Source organism: Cyanistes caeruleus, chromosome 34, assembly GCF_971803275.1.
Source record: "Cyanistes caeruleus chromosome 34, bCyaCae1.hap1.1, whole genome shotgun sequence".
Taxonomy (NCBI): Eukaryota; Metazoa; Chordata; class Aves; order Passeriformes; family Paridae; genus Cyanistes; species Cyanistes caeruleus.
In genome coordinates, this window is record NC_141735.1 from 1,104,664 (window position 1) to 1,126,172 (window position 21,509).

General features: G+C 68.3%; 3 protein-coding genes across 6 annotated transcripts; all 3 read left to right on the forward strand.

Annotated features, from left to right (window-relative positions):
• The first annotated feature begins 191 nt into the window (after positions 1-191).
• On the forward strand, positions 192-7,208 carry OTUB1 (OTU deubiquitinase, ubiquitin aldehyde binding 1). 4 transcript variants are annotated; one of them, XM_086871045.1, is made up of 7 exons: positions 192-326; positions 630-691; positions 811-909; positions 2,003-2,121; positions 2,878-2,962; positions 4,352-4,546; positions 6,906-7,208. In XM_086871045.1, the coding sequence occupies exons 1-7, from the start codon at positions 266-268 to the stop codon at positions 7,101-7,103; spliced, it is 819 nt and encodes a 272-aa protein (XP_086727171.1). In that variant the 5' UTR covers positions 192-265; the 3' UTR covers positions 7,104-7,208. The 4 variants fall into 4 exon arrangements, with proteins under 4 accessions (XP_086727171.1, XP_086727173.1, XP_086727170.1 ...); XM_086871047.1 differs by lacking the exon at positions 6,906-7,208 and adding an exon at positions 5,954-6,049 and having other exon boundaries at positions 210-326; XM_086871044.1 differs by lacking the exon at positions 6,906-7,208 and adding an exon at positions 5,655-5,903 and having other exon boundaries at positions 210-326.
• Positions 7,209-9,263: 2,055 nt separating this feature from the next.
• Positions 9,264-12,062, forward strand: LOC147647738 (leucine-rich repeat transmembrane protein FLRT1-like). The gene is made up of 2 exons (XM_086871009.1): positions 9,264-9,346; positions 9,799-12,062. The coding sequence occupies exon 2, from the start codon at positions 9,814-9,816 to the stop codon at positions 11,629-11,631; it is 1,818 nt and encodes a 605-aa protein (XP_086727135.1). The 5' UTR covers positions 9,264-9,346; positions 9,799-9,813; the 3' UTR covers positions 11,632-12,062.
• A 714-nt stretch (positions 12,063-12,776) lies between these two features.
• On the forward strand, positions 12,777-21,175 carry STIP1 (stress induced phosphoprotein 1). Its single transcript, XM_086871014.1, has 14 exons — positions 12,777-12,866; positions 13,737-13,946; positions 14,809-14,950; positions 15,369-15,510; positions 16,096-16,258; positions 16,653-16,779; positions 16,883-16,985; positions 17,098-17,218; positions 17,300-17,396; positions 17,495-17,619; positions 18,203-18,239; positions 19,215-19,318; positions 19,766-19,938; positions 20,956-21,175. Exons 1-14 carry the CDS (start codon positions 12,777-12,779, stop codon positions 21,026-21,028), a joined length of 1,707 nt encoding a protein of 568 aa, XP_086727140.1. The 3' UTR covers positions 21,029-21,175.
• The last annotated feature ends 334 nt before the right edge of the window (positions 21,176-21,509 follow it).

Genomic DNA, 21,509 nt, shown 5'->3' on the forward strand with positions numbered 1-21,509 from the left:
GAGCTCCCGGGCCGTGCCCGCCGGGGATCCCGGAGCTCCCGGGCCGTGCCCATCGGGGATCCCGGAGCTCCCGGGCCGTGCCCTCCTCACCGGTGCCGCCATCGCTCTCTGAGGGAGGCGCCGCCATGAGGGAGGGGGCGGGGCCCAGCCGGTGTGGTCACGCCCATTGTGGGCGGGGCCAGCCCCGCTCCCGGAAGCGGCGCGGGCGGTGCCCCGGAAGCGGCGGGCGCTGACCCGGAAGCGGCGCGGGGCGGGCAGGGCGGCGATGGCGGCGGAGGAGCCTCAGCAGCCGCAGCCGGAGCCGCTCGGCGGCAGCGATGCCGACGGTACCGATGGAGCCCCCTCACACATCCCCCATCCCGCCACCCTCGGGATGCGATCCCCCGCTTCTCCCACGCGCCGCGGCCTCGCTCCTCCCGGGAGGGCCTCCATCATCCCGGCAGCCCCCGGACCGCCCCCGGTTCCCCGAGCCCACCGCCCGAATCCCCCAAAACCTCCCCGGTCCCTCCGCGCCGTCCTCGCCCTCCCCCCTCAGGACCCTCTCGGCGGGACCCCCGAGCCCCCAGACCCTCCCGGTGGGGCCGGGGACCCCCCCGGGACCCCCCCGGTGACCCCCGGTGTCCCCCCAGGCGTGAACTGCCTGGCCTACGACGAGGCGATCATGGCGCAGCAGGACCGGATCCAGCAGGAGGTGGGCACCCCCCCGCCCCAAATCCTCCCCCGGAGCCCCCCCGGTGGTCCCGGAGCCCCCCGGGGGTCCCGGAGCCCCCCGAGGCCGTGACCCCCCCCGGGCCCGGTTTGTCCCCGCAGATCGCGGTGCAGAACCCGCTGGTCTCGGAGCGCCTGGAGCTGTCCGAGCTCTACAAGGAGTACGCGGAGGATGACCACGTGTACCAGGAGAAGATCAAGGTGCGGCACTGGGGGGAACTGGGACATACTGGGGGACACTGGGGGGACACTGGGACATACTGGGGGGCACTGGGGGGACACTGGGACATACTGGGGGGGAGCTGGGACATACTGGGGGGACACTGGGACATACTGGGGGACACTGGGGGAGAACTGGGACATACTGGGGGCAGTGGGAGGCACTGGGGGGACACTGGGACATACTGGGGGACACTGGGGGGACACTGGGACATACTGGGGGGCAGTGGGACATACTGGGGGGGAGCTGGGACATACTGGGGGCAGTGGGAGGCACTGGGGGGACACTGGGACATACTGGGACATACTGGGGGTACACTGGGACATACTGGGGGACACTGGGGGGACACTGGGACATACTGGGGGGCAGTGGGACATACTGGGGGGACACTGAGGGGGACACTGGGACATACTGGGAGGCACTGGGGGGACACTGGGACATACTGGGAGGCACTGGGACATACTGGGAACAGCACCAGGGTGGGACTGGGAGCCGCTCTGGGACCTGGGATGGGGCTGAACACAGCCCAGGGATACTGGGAGGTACTGGGAGGTACTGGGAGGTACTGGGAACAGCACCAGTATAGGACTGGGAGGCACCGGGACACCAGGCTGGGGTTGGCTGCAGGCTGGGACTGTCCTGGTGCTGTCCCCATGTCCCCAGAGCTGTCCCCATGTCCCTGGAACTCTCCTGGCGCTGTCCCCATGTCCCTGGGGCTCCCCCAGGGTTGTCCTGGCATTGTCCCCGTGTCCCCAGGGCTGTCCCAGGGTTGTCCTGGTGCTGTCCCTGTGTCCCCAGAGGTGTCCTGGGCTGTCCTGGGCTGTCCTGGCGCTCTCCTGGCACTGTCCCTGTGTCCCTGGCACTGTCCCCATGTCCCTGGTGCTGTCCTGGCTGTCCTGGGGCTGTCCCCATGTCCCTGGGGCTGTCCCAGGGCAGTCCCCATGTCCCCGGGGCTGTCCCCATGTCCCCAGGGCCATCCCCATGTCCCCAGGGCTGTCCCAGGGCTGTCCCAGGGCTGTCCCAGGGCTGTCCCCGTGTCCCCCCCGGTGTCCCCACGGCCCCTGTCCCCCCCAGGACCTGCTGCAGAAATATTCCTACATCCGCAAGACGCGGCCGGACGGGAACTGCTTCTACCGCGCCTTCGGCTTCGCGCACCTGGAGGCGCTGCTGGAGGACGGGCAGGAGCTGCAGCGGTGCGGAGCCCCCCCAAAAACACCCCCTGGGACCCCAAAACCACCCCTGAGATCACAAAAACACCCCCAGGGACCCCAAAAACACCCCCAGGGACCCCAAAAACACCCCTGAGATCCCAAAAACACCCCCAGGGACCCCCAAAAATACCCCTGAGACCCCCAAAAACACCCCTAAGATCCCAAAAACACCCCTAAAACCAGCCCCAGAGTCCTCCCAGAAACACCCCTGAGACCCCCCAAAACACCCCTGAGATCCCAAAAACACCCCCTGGGACCCCAAAACACCCCCAGGGACCCCAAAAACACCCTCAGAGACCCCAAAAACACCCCTGAGACCCCCAAAAACACCCCTAGGGACCCCCCCAAAAACAATCTGAGATCCCAAAACCCCCAGAGAGCTCCCAGAACATGCAGAGACCCCCCCTAAAGCCCCCAGAGACCCCCCCCAAAACCCCCAAAGAACCTCTAAAACACCCCGAGACCCCCCCCAAAACCCACAGAGCCCCCCAGAGACACCCCCAAACCACCCAGAGACCCCCCAAACCACCCAGAGACCCCCCCAAAACCCCCAAAGAACCTCTAAAACACCCCGAGACCCCCCCCAAACCACCTAGAGACCCCCTAAAGCCCCCGGCGACCCCCCCCAAATCCCCCCCCAAACCACCCAGAAATCCTCTGGGACCCCAGAGTCCCCCCCCGGAGCTCTTGGGGTGCCCCCTGAGCCCCCCCAGGCCGAGCCCCCCGATGCCCCCCCAGGTTCAAGGAGGTGTCGGCGCGGAGCAAGGAGGAGCTGGTGGCTCAGGGCTTCACCGAGTTCACCATCGAGGACTTCCACAACACGGTGGGGCTCGGCTCTGGGGGGCTCTGGGGGGATTTTGGGGGGCTCTGGGGGGATTTTGGGGGGCTCGGGGGGGTTTCTGAGGGGGAAATTTGGGGGATTCTGGGGGCGTTTGGGAGGTTCTGGGGGGGTTTGGGGGGGCTCGAGGGGGTATCGGGGGGGGTTTGGGGATTCTGGGGGGGTTCTGGGGGCTTTTGGGGGGTTCTGGGGGCATTTTGGGGGGCTCTGGGGGGGTTTGGGGGCTCGGGGGGGTTTCTGGGGGGGAAATTTGGGGGGTTCTGGGGGGGTTTGGGGGGGCTCGAGGGGGTTTCTGGGGGGACTTTGGGGGTTCTGGGAGGATTTGGGGATTCTGGGGGACTTTGGGGGGTTCTGGGGGGATTTTGGGGGGCTCTGGGGGGGAGTTTGAGGGGCTCTGAGGGGGCTCTGGAGGTGTGTGTGACACAGGTGTGTGTGCCAGGTGTGATCCAGGTGTGATCCAGGTGTGATCCAGGTGTATCAGGTGTGATCCAGGTGTGATCCAGGTGTGCTCCAGGTGTATCAGGTGTGACAGGTGTGCTCCAGGTGTATCAGGTGTGATCCAGGTGTGATCCAGGTGTGCTCCAGGTGTGATCCAGGTGTATCAGGTGTGATCCAGGTGTGATCCAGGTGTGCTCCAGGTGTATCAGGTGTGATCCAGGTGTGATCCAGGTGTGATCCAGGTGTATCAGGTGTGATCCAGGTGTGATCCAGGTGTGACAAGCGTAACAGATGTGCCCCAGGTGTTTCCCAGTTGTGATCCAGGTGTGACCCAGGTGTGCCAGGTGTGCTCCAGGTGTATCAGGTGTAACCCAGGTGTGACAGGTGTGCTCTGGGTGTATCATGTGTGCTCCAGGTGTGCTCCAGGTGTGACCCAGGTGTGTTTCCCCAGCTGATGGAGCTGATCGAGCGCGTGGAGCGCCGGGTGTGTGTGACAGGTGTGACCCAGGTGTGCCAGGTGTGCTCCAGGTGTGCTCCAGGTGTGCCCCAGGTGTGCCAGGTGTGCCATGTGTGCTCCAGGTGTGCTCCAGGTGTGCCAGGTGTGCCCCAGGTGTGACCCAGGTGTGTTTCCCCAGCTGATGGAGCTGATCGAGCGCGTGGAGCGCCGGGTGTGTGTGACAGGTGTGACCCAGGTGTGATCCAGGTGTGATCCAGGTGTGCCAGGTGTGCCCCAGGTGTGCCAGGTGTGCCCCAGGTGTGATCCAGGTGTGCCAGGTGTGCTCCAGGTGTGCCAGGTGTGCCCCAGGTGTGCCCCAGGTGTGTGCCAGGTGTGCCAGGTGTGCCCCAGGTGTGATCCAGGTGTGCTCCAGGTGTGCCAGGTGTGCTCCAGGTGTGCTCCAGGTGTGCTCCAGGTGTGACCCAGGTGTGTTTCCCCAGCTGATGGAGCTGATCGAGCGCGTGGAGCGCCGGGTGCCGCTGCCGGAGCTGCTGGCGGCGTTTAACGAGCCGGCCACCTCGGATTACCTGGTTGTTTACCTGCGGCTGCTCACCTCGGGCTGCCTCCAGCGCCACCGGCGCTTCTTCGAGCAGTTCCTGGAGGGCGGCCGCAGCATCAAGGAGTTCTGCCAGCAGGTACCGCGCACCTGGGGCACCTCCTGGGGTACCTGGGGCACCTGGGGCACCTCCTGGGGTACCTGGGGCACCTGGGGCACCTCCTGGGGTACCTGGGGCACCTCCTGGGGTACCTGGGGCACCTCCTGGGGCACCTCCTGGGGTACCTGGGGCACCTCCTGGGGCACCTGGGGCACCTCCTGGGGTACCTGGGGCACCTCCTGGGGCACCTGGAGCAACCCCCTGGGGTACCTGGGGCACCTCCTGGGGTACCTGGGGTACCTGGGGCAACCCCCTGGGGCACCTGGGGCACCTCCTGGGGTACCTGGGGCATCTCCTGGGGTACCTGGGGCACCTCCTGGGGTACCTGGGGCACCTGGGGCAACCCCCTGGGTACCTGGGGCAACCCCTGGGGCGTCTGGGGCCCCCTTCTGGGGCACCTGGGCTACCTGGGGAAACCCCTTGGGGCACCTGGGGAGGATGGGCAGGAGCTGCAGTGGTGCGGAGCTCCCCCAAAAACACCCGCAGGGACCCCAAAATCACCCCTGAGGTCCCCAAAAACACCCCCAGGGACCCCAAAAACACCCTCAGGGACCCCAAAACACCCCCGGGGACCCCAAAATCACCCCTGAGGTCCCCAAAAACAACCCCAGGGACGCCAAGAGACACCCTGGGGTACCTGGGGCACCCCCCGGGGGACCTGGCAGCTGTGGGGCGCAGTGGGGCTGGCAGGGTGCCCTGCAGGACCCCGATGTCCCCCCAGCCCCCCCTGAGTGCCCCCAAACCCCCCTGAGTGCCCCCAGCCCCTACTGAGTGCCCCCCACACCCCTGAGTGCCCCCAAACCCCCCTGAGTGCCCCCCAGACCCCCCTGAGTGCCCCCCAAACCCCCCTGATGTCCCCCTGTGTCCCCCGTGTCCCCCATGTCCCCAATGTCCCCCGTGTCCCCCCTGCTGACCACAGCGGTGTCCAGCAGGAGGTGGAGCCCATGTGCAAGGAGAGTGATCACATCCACATCATCGCCCTCGTGTCCCCAGTGTCCCCCCATCCCAATGACCCCTGATGTCCCCCGTGTCCCCCTGTCCCCCCAATGTCCCCGTGTCCCCCGCTGACCACAGCGGTGTCCGGCAGGAGGTGGAGCCCATGTGCAAGGAGAGTGACCACATCCACATCATCGCCCTGGTGTCCCCAGTGTCCCCTCACCCCAATGACCCCATGTCCCCCAATGTCCCCGTGTCCCCGATGTCCCCCTGTCCCCGCGCTGACCACAGCGGTGTCCGGCAGGAGGTGGAGCCCATGTGCAAGGAGAGTGACCACATCCACATCATCGCCCTGGTGTCCCCCAGTGTCCCCCCATCCCAATGACCCCTGATGTCCCCATGTCCCCAATGTCCCCCGTGTCCCCCGCTGACCACAGCAGTGTCTGGCAGGAGGTGGAGCCCATGTGCAAGGAGAGTGACCACATCCACATCATCGCCCTGGTGTCCCCCAGTGTCCCCTCACCCCAATGACCTGATGTCCCCCGTGTCCCCCGTGTCCCCAATGTCCCCGTGTCCCCTGATGTCCCCCGATGTCCCCGATGTCCCCCGTGTCCCCTGATGTCCCCCCATGTCCCCAGTGTCCCCCGTGTCCCCCCCGCTGACCACAGCGGTGTCCGGCAGGAGGTGGAGCCCATGTGCAAGGAGAGTGACCACATCCACATCATCGCCCTGGTGTCCCCCAGTGTCCCCCCATCCCAGTGACTCCCGATGTTCCCTGTGTCCCCCATGTCCCCGATGTCCCCCATGTCCCCCATGTCCCCTGTGTCCCCCGCGCTGACCACAGCGGTGTCCGGCAGGAGGTGGAGCCCATGTGCAAGGAGAGTGACCACATCCACATCATCGCCCTGGTGTCCCCAGTGTCCCCTCACCCCAATGACCCCTGATGTCCCCCGTGTCCCCAATGTCCCCCGTGTCCCCAATGTCCCCATGTCCCCAATGTCCCCCGTGTCCCCCGCTGACCACAGCAGTGTCTGGCAGGAGGTGGAGCCCATGTGCAAGGAGAGTGACCACATCCACATCATCGCCCTGGTGTCCCCAGTGTCCCCTCACCCCAATGACCCCTGATGTCCCCCGTGTCCCCCGTGTCCCCAATGTCCCCGTGTCCCCTGTGTCCCCCATGTCCCCTGTGTCCCCCCTGTCCCCCCCGCTGACCACAGCGGTGTCCGGCAGGAGGTGGAGCCCATGTGCAAGGAGAGTGACCACATCCACATCATCGCCCTGGTGTCCCCCAGTGTCCCCTCACCCCAATGACCCCTGATGTCCCCTGTGTCCCCCGTGTCCCCAATGTCCCCGTGTCCCCAATGTCCCCGTGTCCCCCGCTGACCACAGCAGTGTCCGGCAGGAGGTGGAGCCCATGTGCAAGGAGAGTGACCACATCCACATCATCGCCCTGGCGCGGGCCCTGCACGTCTCCATCCTTGTGGAGTACATGGACCGGGGCGAGGGCGGCGCCACCAACCCGCACGTGTTCCCCGAGGGCTCCCAGCCCCGCGTCTGCCTCCTCTACCGCCCCGGACACTACGACATCCTCTACAAGTGACCCCCGGAGCCCCCCCGGAGCCCCCCCGGAGCCCCCCGGCCCCGCTGCGGCCTCGCCTTCCCCCCAGCCCCGCTCCCCCCACCCACAATAAAGATGCGGCTCCGAGCGCTGAGCGTGGTTTATTTGGGGAGGGGGAGGTGGGGAGGGGGTTTGGAGGGGGTTTAGGGGTGGTTCGGGGTGGGGAGGGGGAGTTTGGGGTGGGGAGGGGGAGTTTGGGGAGGGGGTTTGGAGGGGATTTAGGGGTGGTTTGGGGTGGGGAGGGGGAGTTGGGGAGGGGATTTCGGGGTGGTTCAGGGTGGGGGATTTAGGGGTGGGGAGGGGGAGTTTGGGGTGGGGAGGGGGATTTAGGGGTGGTTCGGGGTGGGGAGGGGGAGTTTGGGGTGGGGAGGGGGTTTAGGGGTGGGGAGGGGGATTTAGGGGTGGTTCGGGGTGGGGAGGGGGAGTTTGGGGGAGTTGAGGGGGTGGGAGGAGGTTGGGACCCCCCCCGCGCTTGGGGGTGAGTGAGGGTTTGGGGATCCCCTTTGGGGGTATTTGGGGCTGGGGGCTGAAGTGGGGGGATGGAAGTCTGGGACCCTTTTGGGGGTCTCTGAGGTTTGGGGGGGCACTTGGGGCGCCCTCCGCTGCCTTGGGGGGTAAATGGGGCTGGGGGCGGAAATTTGGGCTCTGAAAAAACCCAGGGAAGGGTCCGGGGGGGCTTTTTGGGGAGGGGGTCCCAGACCCTCCCCTTCCCCACTGTGAGGGGACACAGAACCCCCTCCCCCGCCCTCCGGGACCCCCAAATCCGCCCCACAGCTTGGGGGGGGGGGGGCAGTGGGGATCCCCATGCGATCCCCACCCCCCTCCCCAAAATCCGAGGCACCGCCCCCTCCCCAAATTCCAACCCCCTTTACCCCAGACTCACCAATCCCCCCTCCCCAAATCCCCCCGCACCGGGGGGGGGGCGCGGACCCGGCCCGCTCCTTCCCACCTCCCCCCTCCCCAAATCCCCCCGCACCGGGGGGCGGGCCCGGCCCGGCCCCCCCCCCTCCCCAGGCCCCCCCTCCGCCGCCGCCTTCCCACGCCCGCAGCCGCCGCCGCCGCCGCCGGGCCCGCACGCGCCGGCCGGTAGCCACCCGGTAAGGACCCCCAGACCCCCCCCCGGGACCCCCTAAACCCGACACCCCCCGCCCCATCCCCCCTCCCCTCCCCCCCCCCATTCCCGCCCCGCTCCCCCCGGATGCTCCGGCCCGGGGGGCGGCTCCGTTCGGCCGGAGCGGGGCCCGTTCCCACCCGTGACCCCTCGGAGCGAGCCCACCCAGCCCCCTCCCCAAAACCCCCCTCCCCAAACCCCTTCCGAGCCCCCCGGGCCCCCCAAATCTGCCGTGTCCCCACCCCCCCCCCCCCCTTTCCCAGGGATGCTCCAGCCGGGGGGAGGGGCCCAGGCGTCCGGGAGAGGAGGGGGACACCCCGGCGCACCCCTCCCCCCACCCCGAGCTCTCCCCCGAGCCCCCCCCAAATCCCACCGGACCCCCCAGGACCCCCCAGACCCCTCCCGGTACCGGGGATGCTCCAGCGGGGGGGGGAGAAGGGGGGAGGGACCCTCCGGGCTGGCTGCGGGGGGAGGGGAGGGAAGAGGGGCCCGAACGTCCGGAGCCGTGACCCCCCCCCAAAATAAACACCCCCCCCCCACCTCCCACCTGCACCCCGGGACCCCCCAAATCCCCCCCCCGGGACCCCCCAATGCTCCAGGCCGGGGGGGGGAGGGGCAGGATCAGGGTTTAGGGCAGCGACCCCCCCCCCCCATCTGCATGGGACCCCCCCCCAAAATCCCCCCTGAGCCCCCCCCAGGGGGAAGGGGGGGGTCACCGGGGGTGTCACCTGTGTCCCCTCCCGGGGCGGTCACGTGACCCCTCCCGCGAGGCCGGGGCTGACGCAAGGGGGTCCCGGGGGGCACCGGGGTCCCGGGGGGGGGGGGGTCCCTAACGAGGTGCTGCTAATGAGGGACGGGTTCATTAGTGACGCTGCTAATTGGTCCCCGGAGGGGTGGGGGGGAGGGCGCGGACACCTGAGTCCTGGCGGGTGTCACATGAAGGGGGGGGGGGGGTGGGGGTGGTGTCGCATGAGGACCCCCCTCCCCCCATCCCAAACGGCTGACGCCCCCTCCCCACCCCCAGCGGCCCCCCCGGCGGGGCGGGGGGGCCATGGAGCACCGGCGCCGGTAACCACGGCCTGGCACGAGGACCCCGTGACGCGACAGGAGCCAGGTAGGGCCCCACCCCCAGCACACCTGGATGGCCTCGGGACGGGGGGGGTCTGGGGGTGTCCCTGGTCTGGATATGGGGTAGGGGGAGTTCCCTAAAAGGGGGGGCCTTGGGAGGGGGTGCTTATAACGGGGGGTGCCCCATAGTGGGAGGGGGCGCCCCAGGGGGTGCCCTATAGTTGGGGGGTGCCCTATTTTGGGGGTGCCCTATTTTGGGGAGGCGCCCTATAACGGGGGGAGGGTCCCTTCCCTTTCTATGGGGCCAGCTTTGGGGCCCTGCTCCCCCTTTAATCCTGGGGGGGGGTTCCTGTGCTATATTTAGGATCAGCCCGGGGAGGGGAACAACCTCAAGACCCCACGGAGGACCTGGAGGAGGGGGGGGAGGAGGAGGGGGGGAGGGGGGGCTACACCCCCACAACCCTGACACCCCCCACCCCCATCCCCCCCCCTCCACAGGCCACCCGTCCACCCATGGCCCCCCCTCCCCCTTCCCTGCCCGTCCCTCCCGTAGCCCGGGCAGCTCGGGGGGGGCCGCCCCGCCTGCTGAGCGCCGCCGCCGCCCTGGCTCTGCTGAGCGCCGCCGCCGTCGGGGCCTGCCCGGCCGTTTGCCGCTGCTCCGGGGGCCGCGTCTACTGCAACGACCGCGGGCTGACGGCCGTGCCCGAGGGGCTCCCGCCCGGAGCCACCACGCTGTTCCTGCAGAACAACCGCATCGGCGACGCGGGGATCCCGGCCCGGCTGGGCCGGCTGCCGGCGCTGCGGGTGCTGTACCTGTACGCCAACGCTCTGGAGCAGCTGCCGGCTCACCTGCCGCCGGCTCTGCGGGAGCTGCACCTGCAGGAGAACAACGTGCGCGGTTTGTGCCGCCGGGCGCTGGCGCGGGCGCCGCTGCTCGAGCGCCTGCACCTGGACGACAACTCGGTGTCGGCGGCCGGCATCGAGGAGGACGCGTTCGCCGAGAACCGACGGCTGCGCCTCCTCTTCCTCTCGCGGAACCACCTGAGCAGCGTCCCCGCGGGGCTGCCGCCCGCGCTGGAGGAGCTGCGGCTGGACGACAACCGCATCCACACCATCCCGCTGCGGGCCTTCGAGGGGCTGCCGGCGCTGCGGCGCCTGGTGCTGGACGGGAATCTGCTGGCCAACCAACGCATGGCCGACGACACCTTCAGCCGCCTGGGCAACCTCAGCGAGCTCTCGCTGGGCCGCAACGCGCTGGCGGCTCCGCCGGCGAACCTGCCCCGGGCTCGGCTCCGCCGCCTCTCGCTGGCCGCCAACGCCATCAGCCACGTGCCGGCCGGAGCCCTGGCGAGGATGAGGGCGCTGGAGCGGCTGGACTTGTCGGACAACAACCTGACCACGCTGCCGCGGGGGCTCTTCGACGATCTGGGCAGCCTGAGCCACCTGGGGCTGCGCAACAACCCCTGGTTCTGCGGCTGCAACCTGGCCTGGCTGCGGGACTGGCTGCGCCGCCGCGCCCCGCCGCGCCTGGAGGTGCGGGGTTTGCTGTGCCAGGCGCCGGCGAGGCTGCGGGGGCTGCCGGTGGGCGAGCTGCGGGGAGAGATGGACGCCTGCGAGACGCCCCCGGCCTCGGGGGGAGCCGGAGCTGCGGGCGGGGGGACGTCCCCCGGTGTCGCCGCCGTGTCCCCCGCGCTGGCCGCGTCGCCGGGAGCCGCCGCCACGCCGGGGCTGTGGGTGCAGGCGGCGCCGGGGGGGGCCCTGAGGGTGCGGTGGCCCCCGGCCCCTCCCGGGGCGTCGCTGAGGCTCAGCTGGCTGCGGCCCGGGGGGGGAGCCGTGACCGAGACCTTGGTGCGGGGGGAGCGCGGCGAGTACGTGGTGCGGGCTCTGCAGCCCCGCGCTCCCTACCGGGTCTGCCTGGCCGCCCTGGAGCCTCCCGCCGCCCCCCCGCTCTGCGCCCAGGCCCGGGCGGGGGCCGGGGACCCCTCCCAGCCCGGTTCTCCCGGAGCTCCGGCCGGGGATGCTCCCCCCGCGCTGCCCCCGGCCGCGGCTCTGGGGGCGGCGGCGGCGGCGGCGGCCGGGGTGGTGCTGGGGGTGCTGGGGGGGTGGTGGAGGAGGAGGAGGAGGAGGAGGAGGAGGATGGGGCTGGGGGGGCCGCCGCCGCCGCCCCCCAAAGGCGGCGGGGGGGGGCGGCTGGCGCTGCGGCCGCTGCGGCCCCCCGAGGAGGGGGGGATCCGCACCGTGTACCCCCCCCCGCCCCCGCCGCTGCCCCCCCCCGGCGTGCGGGGGTACCGGGGGGGGCAGGTGCCCCATGGAGGGGGCGGGGGGTCTTGATGGGGGAGGGGGCGGCCTCTTCCTGGGACCCCCCCCCGCCCGTTTTGGGGAGCCCTCCCGGGCCGTGGCGCTGAGCCCCGGCTCTGAGGACATTTCGGGGGAGCCTTTTAGGGGCTTTTCGGCTTTTTTAAGGTGGTTTTTTTTTTCGGCACCGCGGTTTTTTTTGGGGGGGGGGGGGAAAAACGGCAGATTTGGTGCAGGAATGGGATTTGGGGGGAGGGAGGGGGGTGGATGGACCCCGACACCCACGACCCCTCCCCTCTCTTGGGACCCCCCCCCCCCCCGCGAGGTGCCTTCACCCCTCCCCCCGCCCCTGCCGTTGGATTTGGGGAAAAAGGACCAAAATCAGGAAAAACCGACCCAAGAGGGCCGAGGGGGACACAAAATCCCCCCTCTGCGCCCCCCCCCCAATAAACCCAGCGGCTCCTTTTCCTGCCGGCGCCTCTTTCCCGTGGGACCGGGGGTGGAAAATTTGGGGCGGGGGGAGAGATGTGACATCGGGGGGATGGCACGGGAGGGGTGGGGGTGTCCCTGGGGGTCCCGGGGGGTGACACGGGGGACCCCTCGGAGCAGGACGAGAGAAGGGGGAGGGTTGGAGGGGGATGGGAGGGGTGGGGGTCACAGCAGGGCCCTGTCAAGGTCACACTTGTGTCACTCGACACCCCCAAGTCCCCAAAGGGACCCCCCTGGATTCACCTCCGTGCCCCTCCCCACGGGCCTCCGGTCCCCCGTGCAAGCCCCGCCCATTTAGTGCAAGCCACGCCCCTTTTAATGTAAACCACGCCTCCCCGGTTAAGCCACGCCCCCTCGCAGCTTTCCCAGCGAGACCTCCGCGCCGCCAGGGGGCGCTCCCCATCGCCACCGCTCCCTTCTTCCGCCCCGTCCTCTGTGATCAGCGCCGCTCGCAGCCAATGGGAGAAGCGGAAAATTCCAGAAGTCACGGTGGAGCCCAACCAATGGGCGCCCAGCGCCGGGAGATGCGGCCAATGGGAGCGCGCGGAGCCGGGCCCTGATGCCGGCTTCCGGCGGACGCGGGTCTGGAAGGGGGCGTGCCCCAATGCCCGCGATAGCCAATGGGAAGGCGGGAACGCGGATGGCAGCCAATAGGAGCGCGCGCGGGGGCGGGCGGGCGGGGCGCGCGGCCAATGGGGCGCGGGGGGCGTGGCCGAGGGGTTCTAGCAGCTTCCAGAGGGCGGCGCGGGAGCGGCGGGAGCGGAGCCGCGGCCATGGAGGAGGTGGCGGAGGGGGCGCCCGAGGGGTCCCGGGGGGGACACGGGGGAGCCCGGGGGGTCCCGGGGACAGGCAGAGGGGCTGGGGGGGCTCGCGGGGCGGGCGGCGGGGTTGGGACAGGAGCGGAGCGGGGTTTCTGCGGATCCTGAGGGGGATCGGGGGGTCCCTGCCGGGGTCGGGGGGCTCTGAGGGGACGGCGGGCCCTGAGGGGGCTCAGGGCGGTTTTGCGTTGTCTGGGGGTCCCTGAGGGGTCCTGGGGAGGTGGCGAGCGGGGCCTGGCGGAGCTGAGGGGGCCCCGGCGGGGTTCAGGGTCCTTGAGGACGCGGGAGGGCCTGGAGGAGTTTGGGCTCTCCGGTGAGCGGCTCCTTCCTCACCTTCTTCCTCTTCTTCTTCTTTTTTTTCCTCTTCGTTTTCCCTTCGTCTTCACCTCCCTCATCTTCATCCTTCCGGCCTTGCTCACGCCTCTTCTCCCTCGCCCCCTCTTGTTGCTCTCGCTCTTCTTCCTGCCGCTTGTCCTGCCGTGCTTCTTCATCCTCCTCGCACCTTCGTTATCCTCATCTTCCTCGCTCCTCCTTCCTCATCTTCCTCGCGCCTTCATCCTTCTCATCTTCCTCACGCCTTCATCCTCCTGGTCTTCCTGACACCTTCAAACTCCTGGCACTTTCGTCCTCCTCGTCTTCCTCTCGCTTTCATCCTCTTCATCTTCCTGGCACCTTCAATCTGCTGTCATCTTCATCCTCCTCATCTTCCTCGCTACTCCCGGCTTTTTGCCGTTCTCCCTCCTTTCCCTTCGTCCTTTTCCCACCGCCCTCCTCTCCCTCTTTCCTCCTCTCCTTCCTCCCCTCCTCCTCTTCCTCTCCGGCGGTTCCCCGCAGGCTCAGGAGCTGAAGGAGCGGGGGAACCGGGCGCTGGCGGCGGGGGACGTGGGGGCGGCCGTGGGGCACTACTCTGCCGCCATCGCCCGGGACCCCAACAACCACGTCCTGTTCAGCAACCGCTCGGCCGCTTACGCGCGGCTCGGGGACTACAGCCGGGCCCTGGCCGATGCCTGCCGCACGCTGGAGCTGCGCCCCGACTGGGCCAAGGTTTGGGGGGCACGGCCCTGGGGCTGCCCTGGGGGGCTGCGTGGCCTCTGGGGGGTCAGGGAGGGATGGGGGTGAGCTTGGGGGTCTGTGCAGCCCCCATAGGGTTAGGGAGGGATGGGGTTGGGGGTCTGTGCAGCCCCTGTGGGGTCAGGGAGGGATGGGGTTGGGGGTCTGTGCAGCCCCCATAGGGTTATGGACAGGGGTGAGGTTGGGGGTCTGTACAGCCCCTGTGGGGTCAGGGAGGGATGGGGGTGAGGTTTGGGGTCTGTACAGCCCCTGTGGGGTCAGGGAGGGATGGGGTTGGGGGTCTGTGCAGCCCCTGTGGGGTCAGGGAGGGATGGGGTTGGGGGTCTGTGCAGCCCCCATAGGGTCAGGGAGGGATGGGGGTGAGGTTGGGGGTCTGTACAGCCCCTGTGGGGTCAGGGAGGGATGGGGTTGGGGGTCTGTACAGCCCCCATAGGGTTATGGACAGGGGTGAGGTCGGGAGTCTGTACAGCCCCTGTGGGGTCAGGGAGAGATGGGGGTGAGGTTGGGGGTCTGTACAGCCCCCATAGGGTCAGAAAGAGGGGTGACCTTGGGGGTCAGCACAGCCCCCATGGGGTCACAGAGGGGATAGGATGTGGGGCTGATTTGGGGGTCTCCACAGCCCCCATGGGGTCACAGAGGGGATAGGATGTGGGGCTGATTTGGGGGTCTCCACAGCCCCCATGGGGTCACAGAGGGATGGGATATGGGGCTGATTTGGGGGTCTCCACAGCCCCCATGGGGTCACTTAGGGACAGTGTGGGGGTCCCAGGGTCCACACGAGCCCCCGAAGCCCCCGAGGGCAGGGTTGGGGGGTCTGAGCAGGGCTGTCCCCCAGGGGTACTCGCGGAAGGCGGCGGCTCTGGAGTTCCTGCAGCGCCTGGAGGAGGCCAAGGCCACCTACGAGGAGGGGCTGGCGCGGGACCCCGGCAATGAGCAGCTCCTGCAGGGCCTGCGCGGGGTGGAGACCAGGCTGGCGGGTACAGGGGGCTCTGAACAGCTTTTGGGGGGCTCTCAGGGGCTTTTGGGGGGCTTTCAGGGGCTTTTGGGGGGCTCTCAGGGGCTGTGGGGGGCTCTCAGGGGCTCTGGGGAGCAGCGGAATGGCTGGGGGGAGGTCCCTGGGACAGGTTTTAGGTGGCCTGGAGAGGTTTTGGGTGGCCTTAAAAAGTTTTGGGTGACCCTAAAAGCTTTTGAGTGGCCCAGAGAGGTTTTGAGTGATCTGGAGAGGTTTTGGGTGGCCCTAAAAAGTTTTGGGTGGCCCTAAAAAGTTATGAGTGGCCCAGAGAAGTTTTGGGTGCCGGGGAGGTGGCGAGGGGTGAGTTTGGGGTGTCGAGGACAGGGTTTGTGAATCCCTGAGAGGATTTTTGGGGTGTCTGACCCTTTCTGACCCCGTTTCAGAGCGGAAGCTGCTGAACCCCTTCAGTGCCCCCGACCTGCTGGCGCGGCTCGAGGCCGACCCCCGGACACGGGGGCTGCTGGGGGACCCCGAGTACCGGCGGCTGCTGGAGACGCTGCGCAGCGACCCCGGGCAGCTCGGGGCGTCAGTGCGGGGCTCTGGGGGGGTTGGAGGGGGTTTTGGGGGGGCTGGGAGTGGTTTGGAGGTCTGGGAGGGGTTTGAAAGCAGCTCTGAGGAGCTGGGAAGGAGTTTTGGGGGGCTGGGAACCCCCTTTTTGGGGGGCTGCGAGGGGGTTCTGGGGGGCTGGGAGGGATTTGAAAGGGGTTTGGGGGGACTGGGAAGGAGTTTTGGGGGTTGGGAACCCCCTTTTCAGGGAATTGGGAGGGGCTGGGAAAGGGTTTGAGAGTTCAGAGGGCTTTGGGGGAGGGTTGGAGGGGTTCAGGGCTGATTTGGGGGGTAGGAAAGGAGCAGGGTGCCAGGGGTGGGGGTTAGGGTGCAGATTTTGGGGTGCAACCTCCCCTCCTACCCCCCGGGGGAGTGTCCAGATTGGGAATTTTGGGGGGCAGAACCCTCAGGGGGGAATTTTATCACGGGGATTTTGGGGTGCAGAACCCTTGGGAATTTTATCATGAGGATTTTGGGGTGCAGAACCCTCAGGGGGGAATTTTATCACGAGGATTTTGGGGTGCAGCCCCCCCTGAAGAGCCTCCTTGCCCCCCCCCTGCCCAGGAAGCTGCAGGACCCGCGGGTGATGACGACACTGAGCGTGCTGCTGGGCGTGGAGCTGAGCGGGGCTGAGGAGGAGGAGGAAGCCCCTTCCCCACCCCCCCCACCCCCTCCACCCCCCTCTCAGCCCCCCCCAGCCGAGGAGCTCCCCCAAAACAAGAAGGAGGTGAGCGGGGGGGCTCCCCAAAATGGCTTCGGGGCACAGCCCTGCACACCCAAGGGGTTGGGGGGGAGTTCTGGGGGTGTTGAGGGGAATTCAGGGGGGCTGTAGGGCGGGTTTTGGGGTGCTGGAGGAGAAGTTGGGATTTGGGGAGGGGTCCCAGCCGGGTTTTGGGGTGAGGGGCCGGTTTTAGGGTGATCTGTTCCTGCTCAGGCACGGCGGGAGAAGGAGCCGGCTCACGGGGGGAGGATCTGGACAAGAAATTTGGGGGGGGGGTCTCAACCGATTTTGGGGGATCCCCCTGCACCAACCCCTGCAGAACAAGGAGCTGGGTCACGGGGGGGTTCAGAGGGTAGATTTGGGGGGGGTCCCAGCCCATTTTTTGGGGTTCCCCCCTCAGGCACAGAAGGAGAAGGAGCTGGGCAACGCCGCCTACAAGCGCAAGGAGTTCCCGGCGGCGCTGGAGCACTACACCCGCGCCGAGCAGCTGGACCCCACCAACATGACCTACGTCACCAACCAAGCAGGTCTGTCCCCCCAAAAAAAAAAAACCACCTCTCCCGAACCCCCCAAAGCCACCCCCCGTTTCTGAACCCCCTCCCCAAATTCCCGCCCCCCACCCTTGCCCAGCCGTGTACTTCGAGACGGGCGAGTACGAGCGGTGCCGGGCGCTGTGCGAGCGCGCCATCGAGGTGGGCCGGGAGAACCGCGAGGATTACAGGCAGATTGCCAAGTGAGTTTGGGGGCGGTTTTTTTGGGGGTTGAGGTGGGGGGCTCTGAAGTGTTTTCTGGGCCCCCCCAAAACCCTCCAGGTGCCCCCCAAAAACCCTCCCCGCTGCCCCCAGGGCGTACGCGCGGATCGGGAACTCGTATTTCCGCGAGGAGCGCTACAAGGACGCCGTGCACTTCTACAACAAATCCCTGGCCGAGCACCGCACGCCCGACGTGCTCAAGAAGTGTCAGCAGGTGACGTTGGGGGGCACGGGGACAACGGGGGGGGACCCCCAGAGCCCCTCCCCGAACCCCCGAATCGCTGCTGCTCCGCAGGCTGAGAAGATCCTGAAGGAGCAGGAGCGCTTGGCCTACATCGACCCCGACCTGGCGCTGGAGGAGAAGAACAAAGGCAACGAGTGCTTCCAGCGAGGTCTGGGGGGTGCTCTGAGGGGTTTTGGGGGTGGGGGGGGGGGGTCCTGAGGGGTTGGGGAACCCCTTGAGAGTGAGGAGGGGTCTGTTTTTTTTTAGGGGATTACCCCCAGGCCATGAAGCACTACAGCGAGGCCATCCGGCGCAACCCGCACGAGGCGCGGCTCTACAGCAACCGTGCTGCCTGCTACACCAAACTGCTCGAGTTCCCCCTCGCCCTCAAGGTCTGGGGCTGGGTTCGGGGGTGCTGGGGTGCTTTGAGGGGTGCAGGATGGTCCTGGGGTTTGTTTTAGGGGTCTGGGGGCTGGTTTTTTGAGGGTCCTGGAGCGGTTTGAGAGGTGTAAGAGGGTCCTGAGGGTTGGTTTAAGGGTTGGGGGTCAGTTTGAGGATGGGGTTTGGGAGAGATTTGGGGTTGCTGGGGTGCTTTGAGGGGTGTAAGAGGGTCCTGGGGCTGGATTTGGGGGGCTGGGGATGGATTTGAGGGTCTTGGAGCATTTTGAGGGGTGTAAGAGGGTCCTGGGGCTGGATTTGGGGGGCTGGGGATGGATTTGAGGGTCTTGGAGCATTTTGAGGGGTGTAAGATGGTCCTGAGGGTTGGTTTGGGGGGCTGGGGGTTGGTTTGGGGGGCGGGGATCAGTTTGGGGAAGGATTTGGGATTGGTCTGAGAGTCCTGGGGGGGTCCTGGAGAGTTTTGGGGGGGACACAGGGCCGGGGGGTGCTGGCTTTTGGGGACAAAGGGCACTTGGGGGCACAGAGGGGGCTCTTTGGGGCTCCTGGGACACTCCTGACCCCCCCGTTTTTGCCCAGGACTGTGAGGAGTGCATCCGGCTGGAGCCCACCTTCAGTGAGTGGGGGGCACGAGGGGACAGGAGGGGACAGGCCCTGCCCTTCCTCGGCTCTGCCCTCATCATCCTCATCCACCTCCTCCTGTGCCTGCGTGTCCCTTCCTGCTCTCCCTGTCCCCTCCTGTGTCCCCATGTCCCTCTGTCCCTGTGACCCCCCTGTCCCCACCTGTCCCAATGTCCCCCACCTGTACCTGAACACCTGTCCCTGTGTCCTCTCCTGTCCCTGTGTCCCCCCCGTCCTCGTGTGCCTCCTGTCCCCTCCCGTGTCCCCACGTCCCTGTGTCCCCATCTGTCCCAATGTCCTACCTGTCCCCACGACCCCTCCTGTCCTCTCCCGTCCCTGTGTCCCTCCACCTGTACCTGAACACCTGAACCTGTGTCCTCGTGTCCCTCTGCTTGTCCCCGTGTCCCCCCCCGTGTCCCCCCCATGTCCCCGTGTCCCCCCGTGTCCCCCCCCGTGTCCCCCCTGTGTCCCCGTGTCCCTCTGCTTGTCCCCGTGTCCCCCCCGGGTCCCCCCCCATGTCCCCCCCCGTGTCCCCCCCCGTGTCCCCGTGTCCCTCTCCTGTCCCCGTGTCCCCCCCGTGTCCCCCTGTGTCCCCCCCGTGTCCCCCCCGTGTCCCCCCCGTGTCCCCCTGTGTCCCCCCCGTGTCCCCCTGTGTCCCCCCCCGTGTCCCCCCCCGTGTCCCCCCCGTGTCCCCCCCCGTGTCCCCCCTGTGTCCCCCCTGTGTCCCCCCGTGTCCCCCCGTGTCCCCGTGTCCCCCCCGTGTCCCCCCCGTGTCCCCGTGTCCCTCTCCTGTCCCCATGTCCCCCCGTGTCCCCCCCGTGTCCCTCTGCCTGTCCCCGTGTCCCCCCGTGTCCCCCCCGTGTCCCCCCCGTGTCCCCCCCCGTGTCCCCCCTGTGTCCCCCCGTGTCCCCGTGTCCCCCCGTGTCCCCCCGTGTCCCTGTGTCCCCCTGTGTCCCCCCCGTGTCCCCAGTCAAGGGCTACACGCGGAAGGCAGCGGCGCTCGAGGCCATGCGCGATTACACCAAGGCCATGGAGGTTTATCAGCGCGCCCTGGACCTCGACCCCTCCTGCAAGGTGACCCTGGGACCCCCCCCCCGGGACCCCCCCGGGACCCCCCCGAGCCTCTGGGACCCTCCCGGGGGTGGGTGACCCCCTGTCACTGCCCCCTGTCCTCTGTCACCCTGCTGACCCCTGGGACCCCCCTCCTAAAACCCCCCTGGGACCCCCCCTTGAGCCTCTGCTGACCCCCCTGGGACCCCCCTTGATCTCTAGGACCCCTCCCGACCCCTCTGCCCCCCCTGGGACCCCCCCTGGGACCCCCCCTGACCCCTCTGCTCCTCTCTCTGACCCCCCCGACCCCTGGGACCCCCCCCCAAATCCCTGTACCCTTGTCTGAGCTCCTGTTCCCCCCTGTGAGCCCCCGACCCCTGTTCCCTCCATGACCCCCCATGACCCCCCCAGTGCCCCCCAGTGCCCCCCATGACCCCCCCAGTGCCCCCCTGACCCCCCGGTGCCCCCCAGGAGGCCGCAGAGGGGCAGCGGCGCTGCCTGCGGGGGCAGCAGCAGCGCTCGGAGCCCCCCGAGGAGCTGCGGCGCCGCGCCCTGGCCGACCCCGAGGTGCAGCAGATCATGGGGGACCCCGCCATGCGCCTCATCCTCGAGCAGATGCAGAAGGACCCCCAGGCCCTGAGCGAGTGAGTGCCCCAAAGTGTCCCCAGGGGGTGGCACTGTCACCACCAGCCCAGCCAGAGACACCCAGGGTGTGACAGGGTCACCCTGAGCCCACCCAGGGTGTCCCAAACTGTCCCCAAAGTGTCCCAGGGTGTGACAGGGTCACCCTGAGCCCACCCGGGGTGTCCCAAACTGTCCCCAAAGTGTCCCAAGGGGGTGGCACTGTCACCACCAGCCCAGACAGAGACACCCAGGGTGTGTCAGGGTCACCCTGAGCCCACCCAGGGTGTCCCAAACTGTCCCCAAAGTGTCCCAGGGTGTGACAGGGTCACCCTGAGCCCACCCAGGGTGTCCCAAACTGGCCCCAAAGTGTCCCAAGGGGGTGGCACTGTCACCACCAGCCCAGACAGAGACACCCAGGGTGTGTCAGGGTCACCCTGAGCCCACCCAGGGTGTCCCCAACTGTCCCTAAAGTGTCCCAAATTGTCCCAAGGTGTGGCAGGGTGATCCTGAGCTCACCCAGAGCCCCCCAGGGTGTCCCCAGCTGTCCCCAAAGCATCCCAGGGTGTGACACGGTGACCCTGAGCCCACCCAGTGTGTCCCCAGCTGTCCCTGAGGTGACCCCAGGGGTCACAGAGGTCCCCAACTGTCCCCAGAGTGTCCCAGGCAGCGCCCAAGGTGTGACAGGGTGACACTGAGCCTACCCAGAGCCCTCCAGGGTGTCCCCAGCTGTCCCTGAGGGTCCCCAGCTGTCCCCAAAGTGTCCCAAGGGGGTGGCACTGTCACCACGAAGCCCACCCAGAGCCCCCCAGGGTGTCCCCAACTGTCCCCAAAGTGTCCCAGGGTGTGACAGGGTGACACTGAGCCCACCCAGAGCCCCCCAGGGTGTCCCCAAAGTGTCCCAGGGTATTACAGGGTGACCCTGAGCCCACCCAGAGCCCCCCAGGGTGGGAGGGGCCGTGTCCCCACGGTGTCCCCGAGGTGTCACTGGGTGTCCCCAGCCCGCTGTCCCCCCGCTGACCCGTCCCCCCCCTCCCCAGGCACCTCAAGAACCCCCTGATCGCCCAGAAGATCCAGAAGCTGATGGACGTGGGGCTCATCGCCATCCGGTGACCCCCCCAAACCCCGGGGACCCCCCTGGGGCCCCCCCCGGGGACACCCCCACCCCTCAGGGGGGGGTCTGGGGGCGCTGCCCCTCCCCCCCCTCCACCTCCTGTCGGTTCTGGGGCGCTGCCCCCCCAATAAAGAGCGGAGCAGTGACCCCGGTTTTGGGGGGAAAAAGGGGGAAATTGGGGCTCTCTGGGAGGGGGGGGGGAAATGAGGGGGGGCAGGAGGAGAATCGGGGGCATTTTGGGGGTGGGGGGGATTTGGGGGTCGGGGGGAAAGGGGGTCCCACAGTGTGAGGACAGTGAGAGATGGGGGGACCCCCATGTATGGGGCTGGGGGGGCCCGAGCCCCTCCCACAGGGATTTGGGGGGGATCCAAGCCCCTCCCACAAGGATTTTGGGGGGCCCAAGCCCCTCCCACAGGGATTTGGGGGGTTCCAAACCCCTCCTACAAGAATTTTGGGGGGATCCAAGCCCCTCCCACAGGG